Source organism: Varroa jacobsoni, unplaced genomic scaffold, assembly GCF_002532875.2.
Source record: "Varroa jacobsoni isolate VJ856 unplaced genomic scaffold, vjacob_1.0 scaffold_38, whole genome shotgun sequence".
Taxonomy (NCBI): domain Eukaryota; kingdom Metazoa; phylum Arthropoda; class Arachnida; order Mesostigmata; family Varroidae; genus Varroa; species Varroa jacobsoni.
The window spans coordinates 41,358-63,577 of NW_019212940.1; the positions used below are offsets into that span (position 1 = coordinate 41,358).

A 22,220-nucleotide genomic window follows, 5' to 3' on the forward strand; every position below is an offset into this window, starting at 1 on the left:
GGGCTAACAAGGAGCTGCAGGCAGGCCATCACTGTGTGAAGTGTGGTGCTGTGCTGATCGTGCCGAACATTGTGTGCAGTCTGTGTGTGTATGAAACAAAATGTACCTGTGGGTGGTGGGCCTTCCGACTGCTCCCTGTATCTAGCCGATTGCTATGTTACGATGATATTAGCAGCGGCAGTGGCATTTGCATGAGTATGCGTTACACTTGAGCAAAGTGAGTCTGCTTTATGGTGGTGCTTCCGGTTCTGACTGCTCATTTCGGTGATTTGAAGGAGGTGCAATAAGCAGATACATAAAACGCTTGATCTCGCGCTGTAGGAACGGCATTTTTGCCCGTCGTTCTTTTTTCTAACCTAGCCTCCACCTTTTCCTGTAATTTTGTGCCCATTTATTGTTCATATGCTGCTGCTGCCGCTGCTTCTGAACTGTTCTCGCGTCCGTTCTGCTACGCCTCGGACTCTGCTCGTACATAGGCAGGGTTTTCTCGGATTGGTTACGCCAACGCGGTCGGCGTTGCCGTTTTTCTTGGACAGAACAATGAGTAAGATGCTGGAAGTTCTCTAGATCGCGCTCGCTAATTTATTTCATTTACCGGAATTATTCGAAAAAAATGCAGCTGTTTTATTTAGAGACTCAGTTAATCACTGACCCCGCAGTCGTACAGCCCTGTGTCTGCTATGCATTTCACCGATAGATAAACGAGCAGAGAAAGAGTCTGTGCGGTTGGGGCTGTTAGCAACACCAGCTGTATCATCTGCCACAGATGACCATCCGCATTTCACGTTTTTGCATAGTAAATTTTGTGGTACATTGAATGCCATCGTCGTTGCTTCGATTTTCGTCGAATCTCACGACCACTGAAATCGTCGTCGATTTCGTATGCATAGCGGACGAGGAGCTGATGAAGCGTTTCTTATCGAGTACATCGGCTGGGCCTTGATCGCTGATCTCTGGTCACTGGTTGGTGATTGTGCGTGACTCTTTTGTTATCGTGTCAACTTTGGGGGGCACGCTTACACCAGAACCAGATGATCATCATTGTGTAACACAGCTCTATGGCCCTAAAGGACATATCTTTCGCCTGCTTGGCCTACTGACTGTTCATACGAACAGACGTCTGCTGCCTAAGGCAAATCAAAGTGCGGTTGTAAACGGTTTGTTTAACTCTAACTAATAAGGGCGCTTGCAGCAGCAGTAACTTCCTGTCAAGATTAGGATTTGTATCGAAATTGTACACGCGCCTTTTGTTAAACAATTACCGTACAGCTGCGGCTAATTAAGAACCTGTTCACCTATAAACTCTTCACTACAACTTTGTGACCATTTCGCTTACTTCGAGAACGACGGGATTCGTCGTGGTCGTATCGTTCTGAGTTTCCACAGTAAACCCCACTTCACGCTGTGGAGGTTGGCCGTGGCAACACGAACGAAGTGCTAATAAAACAATGGCACCGTACGGTGATGATGTTCAGCGTTATGGCAATCGCATATCGTCTCGCAAACATCGCCGGGACAAGAGTGAGATCAGCTGCTGTCTCAAGTACCTCATCTTTGGGTTTAACGTTATTTTCTGGGTGCGTATAAAATGCATATGATGCGATTGTTAAAGTTCTTTATGTAATTATTGGGTTTGGTTCATAATATTTTGCTTTAGAAGAGCCGTCCACATACGCGCAGACACACAAATATACAATAGCAATATATATGACTATCCGAAAAAATGAGACGTATAAGCTACAGATATTTCTGTTATAAGACAATAATGTTAGCGAACAAGGTAATTCTGTTCACGTTTGCTTCCTACTATATTTTAGTATGTATATAGCGCGCTGTGTATACCTTTAGATACAATGGTAACAATAATATAAGTCGGCGCTATGCTTACGTCATTGGTTATAAAATTGCCAAAGTTATAAAGTTTCATGATACTGTAGTTGCTCCACTCAATAGTTAGTAATTCTCAGTAGTTATTAACTCAGCAACTGGATCAGGCAGCTCTGAAGAATATGGCTAACTTACGCATAGCTTGCAAGATACAGTTACACCTAAACTTGTAATTCAGATATAAATAGTTTCTGTTTGATCTTATCTACATTAGATATAGGCCCTTATAATTGCAAAATACTTCAAATGTGTTCGGTGTAGGTGTTAAGGAGGCATCAGCTTGATGCTCGCAAAAAACGCATCAATCCAGCGATGCCGGTGGGGTTCGCCCTTTGACGAGCGACCATCGACTCCTAATGCTGCCACACACATATATATATACATTCATCGTTGCCATTATCTGGGCAACAACAGGCAGACAAGCCCGACGATCGCGTTTTTGCCGCTCTTAGCCACCCTTATGTTAACACTATCATATATGTTGTGTGGCTTACATACTAAATAGTTTTTGTGGGTTTATTAGGTTCGTTAGGGACAACCGAGCTATTACCTTAAACCCAATGAATTCTGGAGCGTGCGCGCGAAAAAGGCTCGTGCAGAGCCCGTTAAAACCCTCAGAGTTGCTGTTGATGATTCACATATATTGCCAAATAGTACGGATATTCGCAGTTTTGATTTACTTTTAGCAATGATTACTTCTTTGCCGTGGCTATATAGGAGTCATCTGTTTTCATAATAATCAGAGGCAGTTGTCTATAGATCCTGACAATTCGTTCTTGTTTTTTTTTGCCCTTAGATATGTACAGCGTATGTTGGAAAGTCTCCGATACAATATACACTTTATATAACAACAAATGAAATTATGTAAAGTTTATATATGAGCAACACCCTGATAAGTTGAACACTCGTGCCCTAAGATCGTTAAGTTTTAAAAGATAATGTCAGAGAATTGTATTTAAATGCTGAAACAACTTAGTTGAATGAACAACACGTGCGTACGAATTGACAAAATAGAGTAACAACGCCGTTTAATCATTGCATCTTTTGAATTTATTACTGTTTCGTATAGCGTTGCTCTGGTGAAGCGTTCGGGACGCGCCAGTCTGCTCTCAGACTGTTCGTGACTTATCGGGGATCACACATGATGAAAGTGGTGCCGCGTCTCAGCCACTGCTGCTTGTAGTGGCCAGCCGACACATACTGGCTGGAATCATTGGCCATTCCCGTTTTGGGTCTCCAACTTTCAATGTATTTGTTCCAGTTAGATCTATGAATGATGCCAGTTATCAACAATAGACACATAAGCAATTGTAGACCATGGGAGAACGTTATCTAGTCTATTGAACTATGTCAGGGGCTGAAGCAGTAGTCTGGCAGTGTTTTTTTTTCGGAATAATTTTTCGATTAAAGCATGCATCATACCCCAGACACAGGAATTGGTAGCTGGGTAATAACTAACAAATTTACACATTTGTATTTAGGGAACGTATTTGCTAGCAAGTTTCAGGATGTTAGTGGACGTTACCAGCTTACACTGGCTGAGAGACGTTGTGTCGTGTTGACCATTACATATTTTTCTCAAATTGTAAAGATTTCAATAATGCCGCGCCAATTCATTATCGTCGTGAAAGATTGACACCGATAAAAAATATTATATAAAATAGTCCTTGCAGTTAGTATTATTTATTGAATCTAATCCTAATTGTGGCACTTCCAAAGGGCCTGCGTACTACAGCGACTGGTCACCAGTAATTATTTACATCAAAACAAAGAATAAAACGTTTGTTTTGCTGTAAATGACTGAACAATATTTTCTTTTGCTTCTTTTATGGGTGCTAATTATTACTCGGTTAGCCGGGACTTCGCGTTTTTTTGCAAGAAAGGACGAGGCTACGGAAGATGGAATGGAAAAAAATCGCCTCGATTGGTACCGCTTCTTTATGTGTTCAATGGAAAGGCGATTCGGAATGCAGCCCGGCCGCTGCAGCTCTTAAAACCATTGCTCCCAAACATTTTCCCACAAAGACGTTACTGCTACATTATAAGACTCCTTGTTGGCCACTGATGGCCATAGCTATCTTGAAGTACACCCCACAACCTTTGCTATGATCACACTCGATAGCATTTCCGATGCTTAAAAAAAAGTATATCAAAATGGCTACTTGTCATACATACTGTAAGATCGTTATTAGATGAAAAATCCCAAATCAACGTACTCGTGGGTTATAGATCGTATGCCCGATAAATATGTTGTAATTATTTTCATATGATCTATTGAAAAATTCGAGAAGATCAGACTCTAAGGGGGCGGGGGCTGTTTAAACATCTTAAAAATAGTCGATAGTTTTTGTGCTTTTGAAACTGAACATTTATCGCCACCTCAGTAAAACCGTGAGCGTTTATCATGATAATAACGACTAAACTAAAAGAACAACTGCCAAAAATAATTTGAAGTGAAAATTGCCTCCTTCCAACCATCTATGACTAGCTGAAACAATATAGTCGAATATGGCGGGCTTTAGAATTGCGTAACTTTTGCCAGAATGGTGATTGTTTTAATACAGGTTCCTCCTTTTATTACTCTTCTTTATAGTTCACACGCTATCCTAGCGCTCTGGTAACCTCCGGGTAGCCATTGCGTCCCTACATGTTGTTTCTCTATCTAAATTAAACGATAGTGAAATTCGTTTGCCCACTAGTTGTTCTATTGGGACATATAAAATCCCGTAATTATATGCTATTAAATCGGTAGAATATATATAACACACGAACCATAGATTGTCAATCAGATTTTCAGAATTCTCCGAGGTACCGTTGATTGCTATATTAGGCAGCGTTCTTGTAGATCGTGTAAGTTACTCGTCTATTGACGTAGTTCTTTGATAATTGTTGCTATTATTGTTTCAGCTGCTCGGCCTGTCGATAATGATCATTGGGGTGTGGGCATGGACAGAAAAAGACATCTTCAACAATCTCTCCAAACTCACGAACATCGCTCTCGATCCAGCATTTGTCCTAATCGTCATAGGTAAGAAAAATACGTCTCGTGAATTGTGTATTCAAAAAAACACGCTGATGTTATTGTTGCAAGTCTTTCAAGGTAGCCAACTCTCACTTTGTTTGTCTCACAATTGCTTGTGTTGGATGTATATGACCCCAAATATTAGGGCGACTAAATAGTTATTCTTTTTTTTTCTGCTAAGACGTTTTTTTGTTACGATATGCAATAGCCAGCTTGATAATAGATCGCAGATAGTTAAATTCTACGGACGAATAGGATGTGAGGTTCGTTCTAAACACATTTCATACACTAATATTGAACGTTAGGGATTATTAGTACTGTTAGCTGCAGCTACATATTTTATTCAATAAAATACAAAAACGACTAGGTTTTGTGCGGAGGGGCAAATCACGATCCTTTTTTAATTTTTAGTTTATTTATTGATCCATACGCATATATGTATGTATGTATGTCATTTTGATAACGCTCACATAATACTAGCTACGGCTCAAACAATGCAATAATGTCCTATTTTGTGTCCTAATGTGCTGTCATTGACACTGACGGTCATTATCATATCCGATCTGTTGGTAAAGCAGAAGTTCGGCTTCTTAGCCCTGCGCGTTGAGTTGAATCTGATCCTGCTTGCTTCGGGTTATCCGGTTCCTATCATTGTACCAGGCAAACATCGACAGTAGCAAAGAAACGCCATTGTTACATATGTTCAGTACATCTATACGCTGCGGCAAATCATTTTCCCACACGGCGGTCGTCTATCTCATTACATCAAAGTGTTCTAGAGTCATCCAGTCGTTCACAACACATAGAAATTGAAACAAGAATCCCATCGGTTCATTGTGTACGCTGAAGGGAACTATGCTTCTAATCTGAGTGTTATTTACTAAATAAGCGGTATTTTGTGATCGTGGTGCTCGTTCGTCTACGCATATCGTGGTACATGAGCTGCAGCACTCAAACTACGGAAGTATTGAGGGTTGCCGCCGCATAGAGAGATCACGCGATAGGTTTATACATATATATTAAATCATCTCGCCTCGTGGTGGCTATAGGAGCGATTAAAAAATAGGTGAATTTCTATCTTCAAAAACGATCATTTAGCACAGTTCAACAATCGAAGGCTATTAGAGGGCTCGTTTCTTACCAATCACCAGAAACTTACCATTATAGAATCATAATAACAAACGACTATGCTGCTTTTCGAAATTAATGTTCACGACTTATCACAGCAGATGCTAATTTTACAGTTTCTGATCATTTCATTTACTTCGTCTGCTCGATGCCGTACATTTTAGCCGTCGCGTGATTCAGGGTTATTTTGAAGAGTACACTTTGTACGACTCGATGTATCGATTCTAATATTTGTCCTAATAATATGCGGAAGTATTTGTTATGGTATTTCCATGTTTTCAATAGCGTTTCTAGTTGAACCGCATGGAAATTCGTATCTTCACCAGACCCTAGTATTACAGGTCACAACGTTAGCAACCTTGAATATTTCGGAGAGTGTTTTCATCTGACAGACGAGGACTCGGAGCGGCAGTAGCAGGCGATAGACATAGCGGTTCAGAAAGATATGTCTAGTATGGAGGACCTATCCACTCTTTTACCGATGAGAACCACATGGAACTAGTCATTATAATAAGAGCGAATTGCTCTAAAGCGAATAAACTCCCGTAGGCCACGTACTGCTCCAGGGAGATGCAGGCAAGACTTCACAACGCCATCATTGCGAATGTACAGAGTTCTCTTTAATCGCTTGGAAAGAGTTAGATTGGGCTTTTCGAAGTTGTTTAGCTTTACCTTTTACCTTTCGTTTTGGCGTAGATTTTTTTCACGTCAGACTTTAGGTTCGTGGGGTAGCAAAGGTAGCGTAGGCGAAAAAAGAACGAAATCTCTGCCTTTGAGAGTTCATTACGGGGCAGTCTGCTTACCGCACTCGATTGGTGGGTGAGCTTTTTCCAGTAGTTATCGGTGAAGCAAATGATTGCTTCCCTTAAGTGCTCTATGTTTTCGAACAAAAATACGATAGTAAAAGTGCAGTTGAGACAAAAAGTAGGACACAGAAGTTCTACTGGGTCATTTTTGATGCCAGGGTTTCAGCGCGGTGTCGTTGTTTAGGCTTAAAATAGAGAACTCTGCTGTTAAAGTCAGCATGCTAAGTGTGGCTTACGCACTTGTTCGGTACATGGTTTACTTTTGGTACTTTGAATTTAATTTACTTTCAATGCGATACATAATAAGGGTAGACGTTTCTCAGGACGATGAAATATTTCTAAAATACAATAATCTTACTTCTTACGCTACCTTGCCGTACAGGTTACTTTTAGGTAAACAAATTTCGTTAGGTTTTATGCGTTCGGAGATCAGCTCGATTGTACAGATTCAACAGAGTTAGTTGATAAGTGAAACATAAATGTACATTGATATCTTACTTGGCACACCTGCTGTGCAAATGTAAGTCCTACATTTTACGTCCAATGTTTTAACGTATACTGCCGTCATAGCTCGTAACAAACATTTCGGCTCTTTCGTAAGAAAATGTCTCCAGATTGTGTTAATGGGTACAATTGCACGTTTCGTTATCCATTGTATGCTGATTAAAATTCGAATTTTGTCAAATTTCCCACCTTCTCGTTTCTGATTGGTGTTAATTTTTGTTATAATATAGATGAATATCAACAGGGTTCGTTACTAAAGAAGAGGTCAAAATTTTTTGCGCGAGAGTCAATTCGATATTTCACTTATAACGTTCTACAGAAGGTAGCAATCAGTATCATTTTTTGGAAGTCTATGAAGTTTAAAATGATCTATAAACTGGTCATGTGTAGCAAGATAGTAGGGGTAAAACTAAGTTTTCGTACCTATAGGGCAATTGCGTCGCAGTTGTCAAGTTATCTTTATGGACCCGCCTGTCGAAACGCGGAAAGCCGTAAAAAGCTATGACAAGGTGAGCATTGCGACGTTGCGCCCATATGAAATTTCTGAGTTGTTCATAATGAGGTATTGCTTGTCTGATCTCTGTCTTTTAGGTGGTATCACATTCATCATCGGGTTCACCGGTTGCGTAGGCGCGTTGCGCGAGAACACTTGTCTGCTTGCCGCGGTAAACAACTTCACTATATCTAAATAATATTTGTTGTTTTTTTAATATACAAACATTGACACCGACCAATCTTACCGTCAATTGCGCATAACGAGCCGGTGAAACTTGAACGTTTGTTGTTGCAAACAACAGCAATATAGTAAATCTACTCGACCGATGGCAGTCACTAGAACCTGTCACCAGTATGCTCTCGTTTTTGTAACTTATTCGTACGTCTCGATTCAGACCAAGGCTAGGTTCTTATGCATGCTTGTAATCTGTACTAGAGCACTACTGCTATCATTAGGACCTCTTATTAGGACACTCCACAATGTTGTTTTGTATTTGTAATGGGAAGTTACTTTACGAAGACGTTGCATTTGTGGGTTAAAATCATCCCGGTCTACTTAGCAAATAATGTTGCGCATAAATGTTGTATTCAGTATATGTATGACAGGGCATGTCGATTTGAAAAAGGTACTTGACAGATGCAAATAAAGACCCACTGACTGTCGGAAGACTTCTGCACCATTGAGGCTGTGCTGTGCCGTGGGGCTAACCTACGCAGTATTTGCTTTTCTCTAAGTTATAGAATGGCGCAGCACTACTGAAGGCGATTGGTTAGATGCAACTGTAGATGTTACTAGGAAAAGAAGGATAACTGCAAAGCGTGTTAACGAACTGCAGTCTCTGTGATACGGCAAAGCCTCCATCAGTTTTAACGGGAAATATTGTCTGTTGCGAGACGAAGCCCAATTTCGAATTAGATTTGGGTAACAAGCATCCGAAGCTACTTAGATTCAGGGAAACGTATTTAGATAGGATAGACAACTCTGTCTCTTTCCAGATAGCGCCTGCACATGTCAACGAAAACGGGTTGTTTTTTTTATTGTGCAATACTCAACACATATTCTCATACATTGGGTGCCGGGCTTCTTTTCGTATCGCTTTATAAAACTCCACGGAACTTCGACACACACGCCTATAACCACCAGATTCTTCATCAATGCATTGTTCATTAAAGTCGAGTGATGTGCTCCAGGTAAGTTTTGCGTTGTGAAGCTCATCACCGATTTTACCAAATATTTGTTCCGCTGTAATAGTAACGAAATGTCTTATGTTAGACATTTCAAGTAAGGTCGGAGACAAAGTTAGCTGTGGATCTATATTGCATAGAGAGCATGAGTTGGTAGTAAGGCTCATGCTTAGAAATTATGTGTCAATTATCATCGTAACGGCACGAAGCAACGCTTTGAAGACAGCAGCTTAATGATCTAGTCTGACTTAATTTACCAATGTATAAACTGCTAAATTGAATCACACACTTCAAGTTATTAATATTGTTTTCTTTTAGGTTTTGCTAACTGACAGATGGATTAAGCATTTTTGCATGTAGATTTGTTTCTGATAGGGGACTGTACAGTTTCAAAAAATATACGACCCTCACCTTTTATAATTAACTTTTACCATTTTTCGATTATGACGAAGTTACATAAATATAACATTAAGAGGGGCACTGCTCATGGCGCGGTTAAGCAGGCGAGTGGAATGAGCTGCTATGAGCTATGACCACGACCTCCTGGGGTAACTCAAACGCAATGTTTTACATGTACTGTGCCGGATGCGTGCACAGTATCCGTCAAAATTGTGTCTGTTTATTTATGCTTGAATTATTTCACGGAGCTTGTTGTTAGACACCGTTGTGCCGCTTACGTATCATTCGAACTCTAAGCAGATCTTGGCAAATGTTTTCAAACGAAGAAGGTAGAGAAGTACCGAATGTTCGTCATAGGTTTTCAAGTAGAGAATATTTATTGTTTGACGAAGTGAGAACGGCTGGCGATCGACGAGGCGGAACAACTGTCCTAGATTCATATCCCGAACGATAGTCTAGCTCGAGCACAGAGCTATGAGACGGTACATAGTTATTCATCGGTATCTTCGGATTAGAATTCGAAGATGCCGGTCTGTTTTCAATCGGCCATTAAGAAAAATGGTACACCAAAGCTATCTTCGACCTTAATTTTTCTCGGTTCTCCCATTCGAGCTAATTTTTTGCCAGCGGGATTGTCCAGTATTGACAGAACTGTCAATGCTAAGCCTTTCGTTCGAGTGATTCTCTCGTAACAAGCTGGACCACAATCCCTAGAGCGAAAGATTATTTGATAATAAAACGCGGTAGACGGCAGCTTATAGACGTTGAATAAAAACCTCGAAAACGTGGTAGACGACGTATAGAAGGCGTTATGAAAGGATTTACGTTAACCGCAAACGCGGCCGTTGGTCGCGCAAAAAACTGAATAGCAGTTCGGTACGGCTGAGAGAACAGAGTTAGTTGGACGAGGTTTTTCCTGATGTTGAAAAACAAGCCGACGACATGAAGTGTTTGACTGAAAACCTTGTCGCTAAAATCGAGGCAACCTTCGCGGCCAATCCAACTGTAAGAGTTGGTCAATGGTTCATTAAGTAAAAATCGTACGACCGACAATAAACAAAAATCGTCGTTATGGAGGATCTCGGAACGGAAACGCTCACTGTCAGCGCAGGGTTCAGGCCAACCGCTAAGTATGAAGGCGCACTCCAGAGCGTTGGCGAGACTCCGAAAGAGTTGGGCGCTGCACATATAGATTTTGTGCCGAGAGGCAGAAATCGATTTGCGGAACCGCTTCAGCATTACTGTAATACCGATATGAAAGACCTCTTGCGGGAGCGCAAAGGCCTTGAGACCGCATGTCCGAATTGCGCAAAGAAAAAGAAACGTAGGGGAAAAAGGATTGGTTGGACGCGTTACTGAAGTGGCACGCCCTTCGAGAGGAATTCGACAAAAAAGCCATCCGTAAGAATCTTCAAAAGATACCAAACGCACAAACGTTCAACGTTTGCTAGATTTTATTGGCGCCCAGGTGACCTTCTGCATGCTACTCACGAAGCAAATGGAAGAACTGAACAATGAATTGTAGCCAGATCGTGAAGTACGAGGAAAGCTTTATCTGTTGTGTCGAGTGGTGCAATCAATGAATTAATAACCCAGCACCTAGGGATGCTGGATTAACTGTATTTACAGTAGGATTTGTTCTAACAAATACTACAAACGATTATTGGAAATACATTATCCTTCGTTCATTGCAATCAACTCAATCGTACCATAGTTATTCCAGCTCGATTGCTCTACACTTGGAGTGGACGATCAATGCTCGTTTGAATTATACTGTAACATTTACTAGGATATATAAACATTTTATAGTGACAGCAAGACGGTGCTCTTGTTGCAGTCCGTCTAGCGAGACTCTGTTCAAGCGGTAACTATTCCCTCTAGATTGCTCAAAAGAAGTATAAACATTTTTCGTATGTCCACTTTTCGGAAGTCTTACACAGAAGAGAAAAACTGCCCTCCCTTCTGTTAGTTCTGAGCAATTTTAAACCAGCCACTGAATAACATTAGGTATTTATCGAGCTGAACTCCTAACGCTCCCGTTCTCATTCTCTCGAGACCTGGCGCTATGCTGTTAGCGTCCGACACCAATGGCTACTGCCCGGTACCTTAATCAACCTAATATAGGCCAAAGTACGTATCTGTCTTCTTGTGTACTCGAAAAACAACTTCACCTTTGTGATGTCGAGCGGCGCGAGATAGGCGGTAAATAACTAAAACTAGCACGTTATAACGGTAGTGTTTTTCCTAACATATTATTTAGCGATATACGTCTCAGTGAGTTGGTGAAAGCTTGATGTATGGCCTGATAGAAACTCTCGACAGGACGTCTAGTGATTAAGCGGCAATTAGGAGATGATTATAGAACGCGCACAATTCTAAAGCTACTATTGTGAAGACCAACTGATTCTATTTACGGTTATCACAGAGGTAAACATCACAGGGGTATCACAGAGCTGAACATTTGATGATAGTATGATTTTGACGGTGAATAGTATCCAGGCTAGCACCTATCGATTCTTTATCATCGCGATTAGAACTAGCGTTTTTTTTTTCAGTGAAGACATCATTCGATGTGAGTGCCAGGTATTTTAGGGTCAACAATGTAATGCGATCAATCAACTTACCTGCCGCTGCGTCTGAACAATTTCATTGTTTCCGTATTCTGTATGTTGGTTTCGAAAGGTTCTTACAAGACAAATGCTATAGTCATATCGGATTTTTACTGATATTCATCGATCCAGAGATACCGAGCATCGGTACACTTGTAAGATTCATTTTGAATTTCTCTTTGTTACCTATTACAGTATGCGATCTTTTTGGCAATTCTCCTCCTTCTCGAAATGACTGCAGGAATTCTCGGTTTTATCTTTAAGGACTGGGTAAGTTTTGTTCTCTTTGTGCAGACCTTTCAAAGATTGGCTCCATTGTTTAAAGTTCATGCGTTCATTGCTACTGGTCCATCAGGCGAAGGCAGACGCGCGAAGCTTCATCAATGTTACATTATAGGAAGATTGCGCAACCGCCTTGATATGTGCTCACTACAACTAAAATGTCACTTTCTAATGAAAATTACAGATAAAGGCGCAGGCTACGAACGGGTTCCAGGCTTTCATTGTTTTCTATCGAGATGATCCTGATCGGCAAAATCTGATCGATTGGATACAGGAACAATGGCTTGGATGCTGCGGTATTGAGGGTAAGTGCAATGCAACGAACGGCAGGAATATGCGCTACGTACGCATGCAGTCATTACGATACGATAATGAAAACGAAAGGGATTTTGCCCTAACCATATATATTAACTTATATTTAACAACCCAATTTTCTCACCAGGCCCAAAGGATTGGGATATGAACATATACTTCAATTGTTCGTCAGTAGAAGTGGGAAGTCGCGAGGCGTGTGGCGTTCCTTTTTCATGTTGTAAACGTCAACCCAACGAGCTCATTAAGAACAAACAATGCGGTTATGATGTCAGGAAGCCCGATTACGTAAGTAAACATTTGAACTTAACACAGTGTCATCAGCACGTCGACTGGGGAGCGTCTTTCACTGCGCAGCATTGTGCATAAATCCATTGTACCACGTTATCTGTTATGCGCTTATTAGAATTTAGCTAGTATTAAGTAATCACACACACACACACACATATTGAGGGGCAAACGATAAATTGGCCGTCTTGCCTCCAGGACCACTCTGTCAAATACGTGTCACTACATCACAAGAAATTGTATACTATGATTGCTTGTTTGTTTTCGTATCTGCACAGAGAATTTCAGATGCACCTAGAACGATTGATTTAGTTGAAAGCGAAATCGATCAATCCTCAAAGTACTAATGCGTTATAATATGTATTCTTCGAAAGATCGTGCTGAAATCTTGTGCTCGCTTTGCCATGCAAACAAAAAAAAGCATCATCTTTTCAAGATTGCCTATTTGTAAACCAATATGGGGTCGCCAGTTAGCAATGAGACAGTCTCTAGCGGTTGGTGTCAGAGCTAGAATGTGTATATTCTAATTATATAGGGACCGGCCATATATAAAATAGGGCTGTAATGGGGTCACCGCCACTACTAACAGCGAGGAACGAATAAGACGTAATCAACACTAGTCAATCTGATCTATTGATTCGATCTGAACGTTTCGTTATCATTCGTTGATGTTCGGAAAAATCAGGCCCACCCGCGCCATTCCGTCGAATTGCACGGTCATAATAGTGATTTTGGATAGGCAATCTCTCGGGTGTTGTAAATATTCTATGAAGTTTCCTAATATGTTTCTGTTCGTTTGAGTATCTCTCAATGAGCTACGATACAAGAGCTAATTGCTAATGCATCTCACTACTGCTAACAGCTTATTAAATATCTAATAATGAATACTTTAACTGGTGTTGGCTTTGTTACTCTGTTGTATTTCTGTACTCTTGCTATTGATGCTTGGTGTCTGTTACTATGTACTTACAATTTCAACTGCCGCTCTGACTACTATGGGAAATCCTACTACTGCTACAACGACCCGTGGTGTCGACTCCAACTACACGCGATGTTGGCGATCGGGGGTGAATGCGGTCGTTGTTGATTGTCGATACACGCACGGGACTTTGTATGCAGCAACGAGACAAAAGCCATGTGATCTATGAAAAAGGTTGTCTCCGAGCGGGCGAAGAATGGATCGAGGCAAATCTCGTTCCCGTTGCCGGCGTGGCTGTCGGCCTAGCTGTATTACAGGTATGCCAATCATAGAATGTAAACCAACTCTTGTTGTTTGTTTTTTCTTTTGCGTTTGCCGTGTTCATCCGGGGTGGCATTATAGGACAAACATATTCGCGCGAAGCTGATCTACGAAAGAGGATGCCTACACCTTCTTGAAGAATGGGTGGAACTGAATCTTGTTCCGCTATCAGGAGCCATGCTTATCGTTGCATTTATACAGGTAGAAAGGGGACACGAAACAAGAGGGATCCTATGAGTGGTCTACAGTTGAACCTACTACAGTTGAACGCCCGCAATAATAGAATCGAAAGAAGCACACCAATTTCGTTGGCCGAACCACAGAGTGTCTGTAAATATCACAGGCCAGGGCAATGACGAGTGGCAAAAACGAAATAGGGAATTTTAAACTATAAAAGACAATAATGAACAGTGTACTAACTTACGGCATTAACATGTGATAATTTTGGAAAGTAATTAAGCAGAGGCTAAGAGGTTAACTAACTGTCTGTCTCATTTAGTGAAATCTCACAACTGGGTACTTATCTTGGTACTGCCTATACACAGTTAAAGAAAACGGAACCACTTTCTGGTGTCGTCCTTCGAGTCAACATACGTATAAAGCTGCCTATCGTCGCTGCCAATATAATAAAAAAAAAAAAAAAAAGGAAAAAAGCTATTCTAAGAGAAAATCCGTACTAACGTTTATCACGTTGTCTGTTGTGCCAAAATTACTTTCTTACAGATACTGGGAATCTGTTTTGCGCAAAACCTTCGCGCAGATATATTCGCCCAGAAGGCCAAGTGGCACTGACATGACGCGGACCCGAGTGGGGCTAACGGGCATCATGCATTATTGTCTTCACGCGCACAGCCATTGGGGCCATATCCTAACGACCCGGCTCTTCGTACTAGCCATATAGGGGTCACTCAGCCTCTATTGCCCATACATCATCAGGGATCCCGTGCACCGATCCCTTATTCAGCAAGAAGATAAATCAAATCTCAACAAAACAGTAGTTGGATTTATACGTAGAGGTATCACATACCAACAAGCAGTGTTATTGAGTGGGACTGTACTGTTATTACCGTTGTCAACCGAAAAAGGCCACGAACCGTTATGACGGTTATGAGCGTCGATATACGCAGTGATACCGATACTGAGATAGATACTTGATAGAAAATGAGGACTAACGAATACATGCTCAAGTGGTCACATTTTAGATCGTAGCCCAAACTTGCGAAGTTCATTCTTCTCGCCGAAAGCAAAGCAAAGCAAAGCAAATGTGTTGGTGTGTTTCTGGCAGGCCTTCTATCCATTGTCTATTGATATTTGCTGTACAGCCAACCTCTAGGAGCTGTGTAAACGCCACATTTCTAAATGACATTCCGGAGCACCGCCAAGTTAGGAAAGAAAGCTTAACTAAGCTACTTGATTTTATTATTTGTGAAGTTAATAATGGTGATTCTAATTTTTTAGACGGAAGATGCTAGCGTCGAGATAAATTTTGAGAGTGAAACCGGATAAACTTGGAACGAGCTATTCCATTGCACTGGAATAGCAACCCAGCCCCGCTTGGGCGGTGCAGATTAATTACACAACCATTATCATTGCTATTTACTGCTCTATGATTATTCATTTATCTTCTCAGTTTATGTTTATTGCTTTAAAATGCAAAAATATAAGATCGAAGCCGAATGGTTGATGAAGTGGAGAGCATTAAAAATGGAAGAATGCTGAAAACTATACGAGCCAAAGCCATATATCTTTGTACAACAACCTTCCGATCCTAAACAACAAAAACAAAAGCTGTACAGCGTTGACACAGTTTCCGTGCGACCGCTACTGTTATATAATGTAGATGTGTATTTATTATTCTTAACAATAATTATTATTTTCGCTTCGTAAATTCTTCGAAAGAAACATATATAAATCGTGTTCAAGTAACACACAACGTGGGGCTTCATCGAGTCTTGGTTTCATCGAAGATGCAACAGCGTCTTCGACGAAAACAAGAAAGCCGAAGAAGTTCTTCGAAACGATCATCTTTGTTTCACTTTCAGTCTTCTGCTTATATCTTGTCGGTGAATTGATTATAAGAACGTACCAAATAGTGAGACTGAATGCACGGCTAGGCCAGACTTAAGGAACCCTTTAATGTCCGCAAATATTGGCGGGAAAATATTGTGATCTTTGTCGCTATACTCTCACCTGGCAGGAAGCTTGACTTCGTGGTTGGCTATGGCAAAAAGAAGAGTAACGAAACATCTGTAGCCTATTCGTTGAGTGATAGGCAAACGTAAATTGTATGAGTCTGCGCGTGTACATTGGTTGCATGGATGTAAGCGTTCAGATGAAGCACGATGAATTTTGAAGTTTGTGTGCGAGGGATACTGGAACCGAGAAAAGGTAGAGATCAGGAGAGAATTTGTGTTAATGGATTAAGATGAAGAATTAGTGACACTGTCCATGACGACTGGGTAACGTGTTTTGTGATGTTGTACCGAGCACACATGCACACAGGTTAACTGAGGTATTTGAAATGCTTCATGACGAGGACGAACTAGACGAGGATAAACTTTAATCGTGAGTGAATGTGTGAACTGAATGATTTGTTGAAGATAGACTAAGTTTGAAGAAAACAGAAATTAATCTTAAGGTATTTGAGCGAACTGAGGCATAAACGAGGTCACAAATTAACTGTAAGGAGCCATGTCGTCACGCCGATGGAAGCTTACATTTAGCTCCGTAACTGTATGACAGATGACGTTATTTGGCGTACGGAACGAACGACGATGAAACTGTAACATACTTCGTGTATATACATAGCATGCAAATATAGGTATATATATATATATACGCATACATAAAATTGTATTCAGATGTATCATGTGCAGTAATCGATAGAACTTATTCCTGGTGTTAGTGTTGATCAAGTAAGTAATCGGCATAAATTCAGATTAGCGGAATCTTTTTGGACGCCTCCGAAGCTCAGAAAAGTTAACCGTTAATCGAACTTTACCGAAAGCCGACATTCCGGTTTAACTTGAAATAAAATCTAGACAGGCCTTTTTATCGCGGTCAGTATTTTCTCGTTTTGTTTTTTGAAGCTATTGGGTTGTTACAAGGCTGCACTAAAAAGTATCGATCAACACGGTGGTAACAGCCGTCAATGTCAAGAGGGCGAAGAAGCACGAATATAAAAGAGCAAATTAAGCTGACAAGCCATTTTTGAATGCAAGAAAATAAGAGACCTGTTAAGTGGTAAGTGGTTGTGGACGTACGTTAAATAAAAGGCTATACAGCTGGGAGGATGAACGAACGTATAATCAGCAGTAGTTCTCGAAAGGATGAGAGATTGTTAAGTGGGTCATGGATATTCGATTATATAGGCCGTCACAATGAGCCAGTTAAATGGGGCATGACAAGCAGGCAGGACCTGATCGACATCTGTTGGTGTCAAAGTTAAAATTTTTCAGCCGCCTATCCGCAATTGGAGTCGGGGCATGATTTTAGTCTCAGTGATAAGTTCCCGTATTCGAATGGGATGTGCGGGAAATTTTCCGTGATAATATCGAAGGTTAGCCGAAGCATAGCAGGCTCTCATTTGAAACAGACATTGTACTGGGGTCATTATAATACTTAATTAACAGGTTCGTTGTGTTATTCGTGATTAATTAATCACAATAACTGAATTGTGTTCTACTATTATATGGCTGTTCATGTGTACAATTCTTTCTCTATGCTAGCTCTTTTTGCGTTAACATTAGCATGAAGAAGTCGTGTGAATGAGATGTGAGTGAGGCGTTGGTACGCTAAACTGTGTGTTTAAAATCAAAGGAACCAAATCGTTGGAAAAACGTAAATTTTTAATTTTCCATGAAATATCGGACCGCGCCGACAACTAAATCATGTAATGTAATATATTTACGATCGGCAAATAAATTTATTGGAAAAACCACAAATAAACTATCGTCTCATTAATTTACTACGGCTTTTCTATGGATGCACTAGCGTAAGACCTATGTGTGGAGTGAGTATTTCGTAGAGCTACGGTGATACAGAGTAATTAAGTTTTTTTTTTCTTCAATTTACTTCGCAGACAGCTCAGGTAGTCGTTTGTAAAGTAACAAAGTTGGTAAGTACAATTCGTTATTCAGCCGCAGACGACGCTGACTGTCAGCGAACGCGAAGGAAAAGGTTATAAACAAAAATGGCTTACTGGCATCTGCTATCGCAAATTGTACATCAGATACCAGCTTAGAATAACAGGCCGTATGCGTTGCACATGGGGGCATGTACACATGAAATGCTTTCATGTGTACATGCCCGCAGAGATCGTTTGAGCTTCATCGCCGGCCTGTCGTTCCACTCCACTATTACAATATGAGCTGCCTAATCGTTCGTAGGCGAGACATTATAGTTTCAAATGGGTCGTGAGAAGTTAGTTGAACGGCTATCGAAGTTTAATTAGGGCCGGAATATCACCCAATCGGCCTGTAATGAAGTTCGGCTCAGAGAAGTCCTCACTTTATTATTATACGCATTTCTTTTTGCATCTTTCTTGCTGCAACAAGCGCAGTGGAACGGTTAATGTATATTTGTTGGCTTACAATTGTTTTTTTCTTTAAATACAAAAAAAAGCCCTAGCAGCGGTAATTTCGTGCATCTTTATTAAACTGTCATATGAGAAACATTGTTGGCCAGAATCATTCCTCGTGTCAATCATCGGTATAATATATGCTTAAGGCACACACCACACCGATCAGTTACCGCAGCCGTCAGCTAAAATGTTTCTGTTCGACAAGGTTCCTCGCGGCTGACTACTGTGTTGCCAGAGTTTGCTACTGCTAAATCTGTTAGCACCGGTACGTTAGGTCATAGCGCAAGTAGCATTTGTTTATAAATCCTGTTGAAATTTCTACTATGGCGTCCTACAAAGCCCGTCAGCTGTGTCCGCTGGACAGCGGCTTTATCTTATATATTTATTATTTTAGGCGTGATTGCAGGCACTGATTGTATGTTCCTTGCCGCAGATGATGTCACACGAGCGCGCTTCTTTACGGTTCGCAACGATATATGATTAGTTCATACGAAGAGAGTTGCGTCTTAGCGTTAAAGGCATTTATATAATACAATGGATCCACACCTTTCGTACAGGTTACACGACCTACATTTGGCTTACCAGTTTAATTAGTCAGGTACATAACAAAGCGTGATTTTAGATACGATGCAAAATCATACTTTCAGCGTATTTTGCTTCGACTTTATTTGATAATGGTCGTAACATTATCGGATTAAGTTAAATGAATCTAAAGTTATCCAAGTATATGTCAGACCCGGCAAATTCAGCGTAGTTTGTCTATAAGTTCAAGGGTCTATTATGAATCTTGAACAAAAAAAAAGTATTCACACAATACTCCATGTCGAAACTCCATGTCGATGCTTTCTGGGACCGAATAAGCTGCACATCGCTTAAGCATGACTCCAGTTGTTTTATACAAAACAGAAAAAAAATATAAAGCTTAATATCATAATATAAAAAGATATTATACTATTTTTGTTTTACTATCCGGATTAATATGTGTACGTTATATAGGTAAGTGTTCAGCAGCCATAATAAAGACAGTCTTGTAACATTAATGGAGCAGCATGCTAATTTGCCATAGCTGGCCGGAGGAACTGGGGATTTCTGGTTCAGGCCCTGCCTACATGTACGATTAAATAAGGAAGGCTTCTAACGTCTAAAGCTACAGATAAAAAGGACGAGGGTATTCGCTCAGTCGAATCTAATCTATGTTCCACATATTTTATCAAACAAACGACTGTAAACAACACAGAGGCGAATCTTCAACTTTGTCAAAAGGCTACAACGGGGAATGCTGAAGAAGAAGCCTTCAAGGGCCATTATGATCTTCGTCTGTCAAGCGACGGGCTCAGACCTTGGCAGATGTGCGCGCGATGAATTTTAGGCGAATCGATGTGCTTAAAATACGAAGTGCTGCTTCGGCGCCTTGTAGTCCCTTCTGCACAGGATGTTCCTTCTTACAGATTCCATCTTCCGTTAGGACAAGTGAAATTCAGCTGGAATAATCTCGCTTAGTGTAACGTGTTCCATCCCCCGAGTGTGATTTGGCTATACCGAGTAACTAAAATCCTAATTGAGCTTAAGCCAATGAACTTAAATCTTTGATGCTGTCTGGCATTGCCAAAGACATAAACGGAATAGATATGGTCGAAAAAAAAGGCTAGAGTATGCGTATACATTATTAAATATGAGAATAAATATGCTAGTAATCTAGATCGCGAGGTGCCTTACGACTATGTACTCGGGATAGTTTGTACATATATTAGCTATGGGGTGCTACTGTACAGTATACCCGATAAGTATGCTGTTATTATTTCGACAGTTATAACTCGCTAAGATGAAATATCTAGCGTTCTGTAGTTTATGCATTGAGTATATCTAGCTATGGATGACAGATGGCTACATTTCTCATTGACTGAGCAATCAAAATTTTTCCTAGCGTTCTCGTTTTCGACCGTAAAGGGTGGGATGGATATATTATAAAACTCTTTATATGGAAACTATTTTAAACAAATATGGTTGCAAGATTTATAGTACAGACTCTAACTCAAGGAAAGCCACATTTAAATATTATGTTGAACCAGAACAAATAAAAACTGTTAACGACATTGACTTTCGAATGTGTTTCGAAGCCATGTTTGTAAGGTTCGGATATTCAAAAATCCTATTTATGTTTTGCAGGGTAGGCCTTAAGGCTTTTAGATGTAAAAGCTATCGTTAATAGTGCGGCGTTGGGCACATGCGTTCGCGTTCCATGCGAATTCATTCCATGATCGAGAAGAGTCGATATATGTAGTATGTACTCGCTACATATATCGACTCTTCTCAATTGCCAAAGCTCAATTTTAGAAAAGAGGATACAGGTAAGCATTAACCACAGTGTTTTATTACCTTATTGTACAGTACATCCATTGGCCCTTGCCTGACGTCGGACGGTGAAGTTTCGGTGGCCTCAACTGCAGAAGCCGTGAACCTCGTGGCGACTCAACTACCTGCGTACACGCATCCCTCTACCGGAACGGTTGACGGCCGTATTGATGGACGTCCTACATAGAATCACAGATGCCATTAGCATAACAGTGCAAACGCTTTAGATAGATCTGTTCGTTCCACGGTTTACGTCTCTCAAGCGCATCACTTGTTTCAGTCGTTAATGACGAAATAACAAAAGCCAATATAAAATACACATAGTGAAATTCGTAATCGCATGTTGCCGAAGGCCACGTTTGCACTATTCTTATTAAGACTGTTTGACTACTGAGTAGCTAAGAGCAACGATAATATGGACACATCGCTTTATGGCTTCAATAATATGAAATGATTACTTAGAGAGTGAGTCGCTTCCCGCGTACGAGTTGTGAGCGGAATCGGTAGGCATCCTCGAAGTTCTCAAGCAGGAACCCGCGTATTTTTGCCATTTTCATGGTTTCCTTGGCAATGTTGACCTGCGAAACAGGCAGGAGAAGCGTATAACAAAAGTGCTGAGTTACCATACGGAAAACAAATCGTACCATGTCTTTCTCTTTGAAGCATTGACTGTAAATTGTAAAGGGTGCGACTCCTTCCCCTATACGTTAACTAAATATATCATGACTTGAATATTTAATTGTCAAAGGTTTTTCTTTAACACCAGGCATGTACATTTTGAGCTGTTAGTCTAGGAACAACAGTCACACAAGAAATGTCACTGATATCGACCTCTAATCTGTTTGTAGTAACTGGCAGGCATTGGTACCTGAGTAGTGCCGGTGACATCGATGTAGTCGCACTCGGAAGCGGCGTAGTGGCATGAGATCGCTTTACGAAAACCGCGAGAACGATTAGCTCCTGAACCATGGATCAGGATCGGATGGAAAAACACGGTATCGCCTTTGTCCATTTGCAGGAAGACTCGACGGCTCGTGACATCACAAGCGCCTGAATAGATTAAAAAAACGCATAATCATAACAAGTTGCATAAATAATCTTGTTGGACCGCTTTCAACTTATCAATGCA

The 22,220-nt window shown here is 40.7% G+C and overlaps 2 protein-coding genes across 13 annotated transcripts in view; one reads left to right on the plus strand and one right to left on the minus strand.

Annotated features, from left to right (window-relative positions):
* On the plus strand, positions 1-17,223 carry Tsp26A (Tetraspanin 26A). 3 transcript variants are annotated; one of them, XM_022832346.2, is made up of 9 exons: positions 1-1,577; positions 4,795-4,915; positions 7,939-8,012; positions 12,231-12,305; positions 12,502-12,622; positions 12,760-12,917; positions 14,037-14,153; positions 14,239-14,358; positions 14,881-17,223. In XM_022832346.2, the coding sequence occupies exons 1-9, from the start codon at positions 1,449-1,451 to the stop codon at positions 14,947-14,949; spliced, it is 984 nt and encodes a 327-aa protein (XP_022688081.1). In that variant the 5' UTR covers positions 1-1,448; the 3' UTR covers positions 14,950-17,223. The 3 variants fall into 3 exon arrangements, with proteins under 3 accessions (XP_022688081.1, XP_022688062.1, XP_022688071.1); XM_022832327.2 differs by lacking the exon at positions 14,037-14,153; XM_022832336.2 differs by lacking the exon at positions 14,239-14,358 and having other exon boundaries at positions 4-1,577.
* Positions 15,965-22,220, minus strand: part of LOC111259895 (phytanoyl-CoA dioxygenase, peroxisomal) — a 12,117-nt gene continuing 5,861 nt past the window's right edge. For 4 of the 10 annotated variants that reach the window (XR_015310775.1, XR_015310771.1, XR_015310767.1 and 1 more), the window contains exons 7-10: positions 21,960-22,141; positions 21,550-21,669; positions 21,116-21,270; positions 18,788-20,220 (exon numbers count right to left, since the gene is read on the minus strand). Coding sequence is in view for 1 of the 10 variants with exons in the window: in XM_086968046.1 (XP_086824172.1) it covers positions 21,550-21,669; positions 21,960-22,141 (302 nt within the window). In the remaining 9 variants the exon portion in view is untranslated. Of the gene's footprint in view, positions 16,530-18,787; positions 20,221-21,088; positions 21,271-21,549; positions 21,670-21,959; positions 22,142-22,220 lie in introns of those variants that run through there. The other 6 variants (XR_015310776.1, XR_015310764.1, XR_015310763.1 and 3 more) reach the window with 6 other exon arrangements.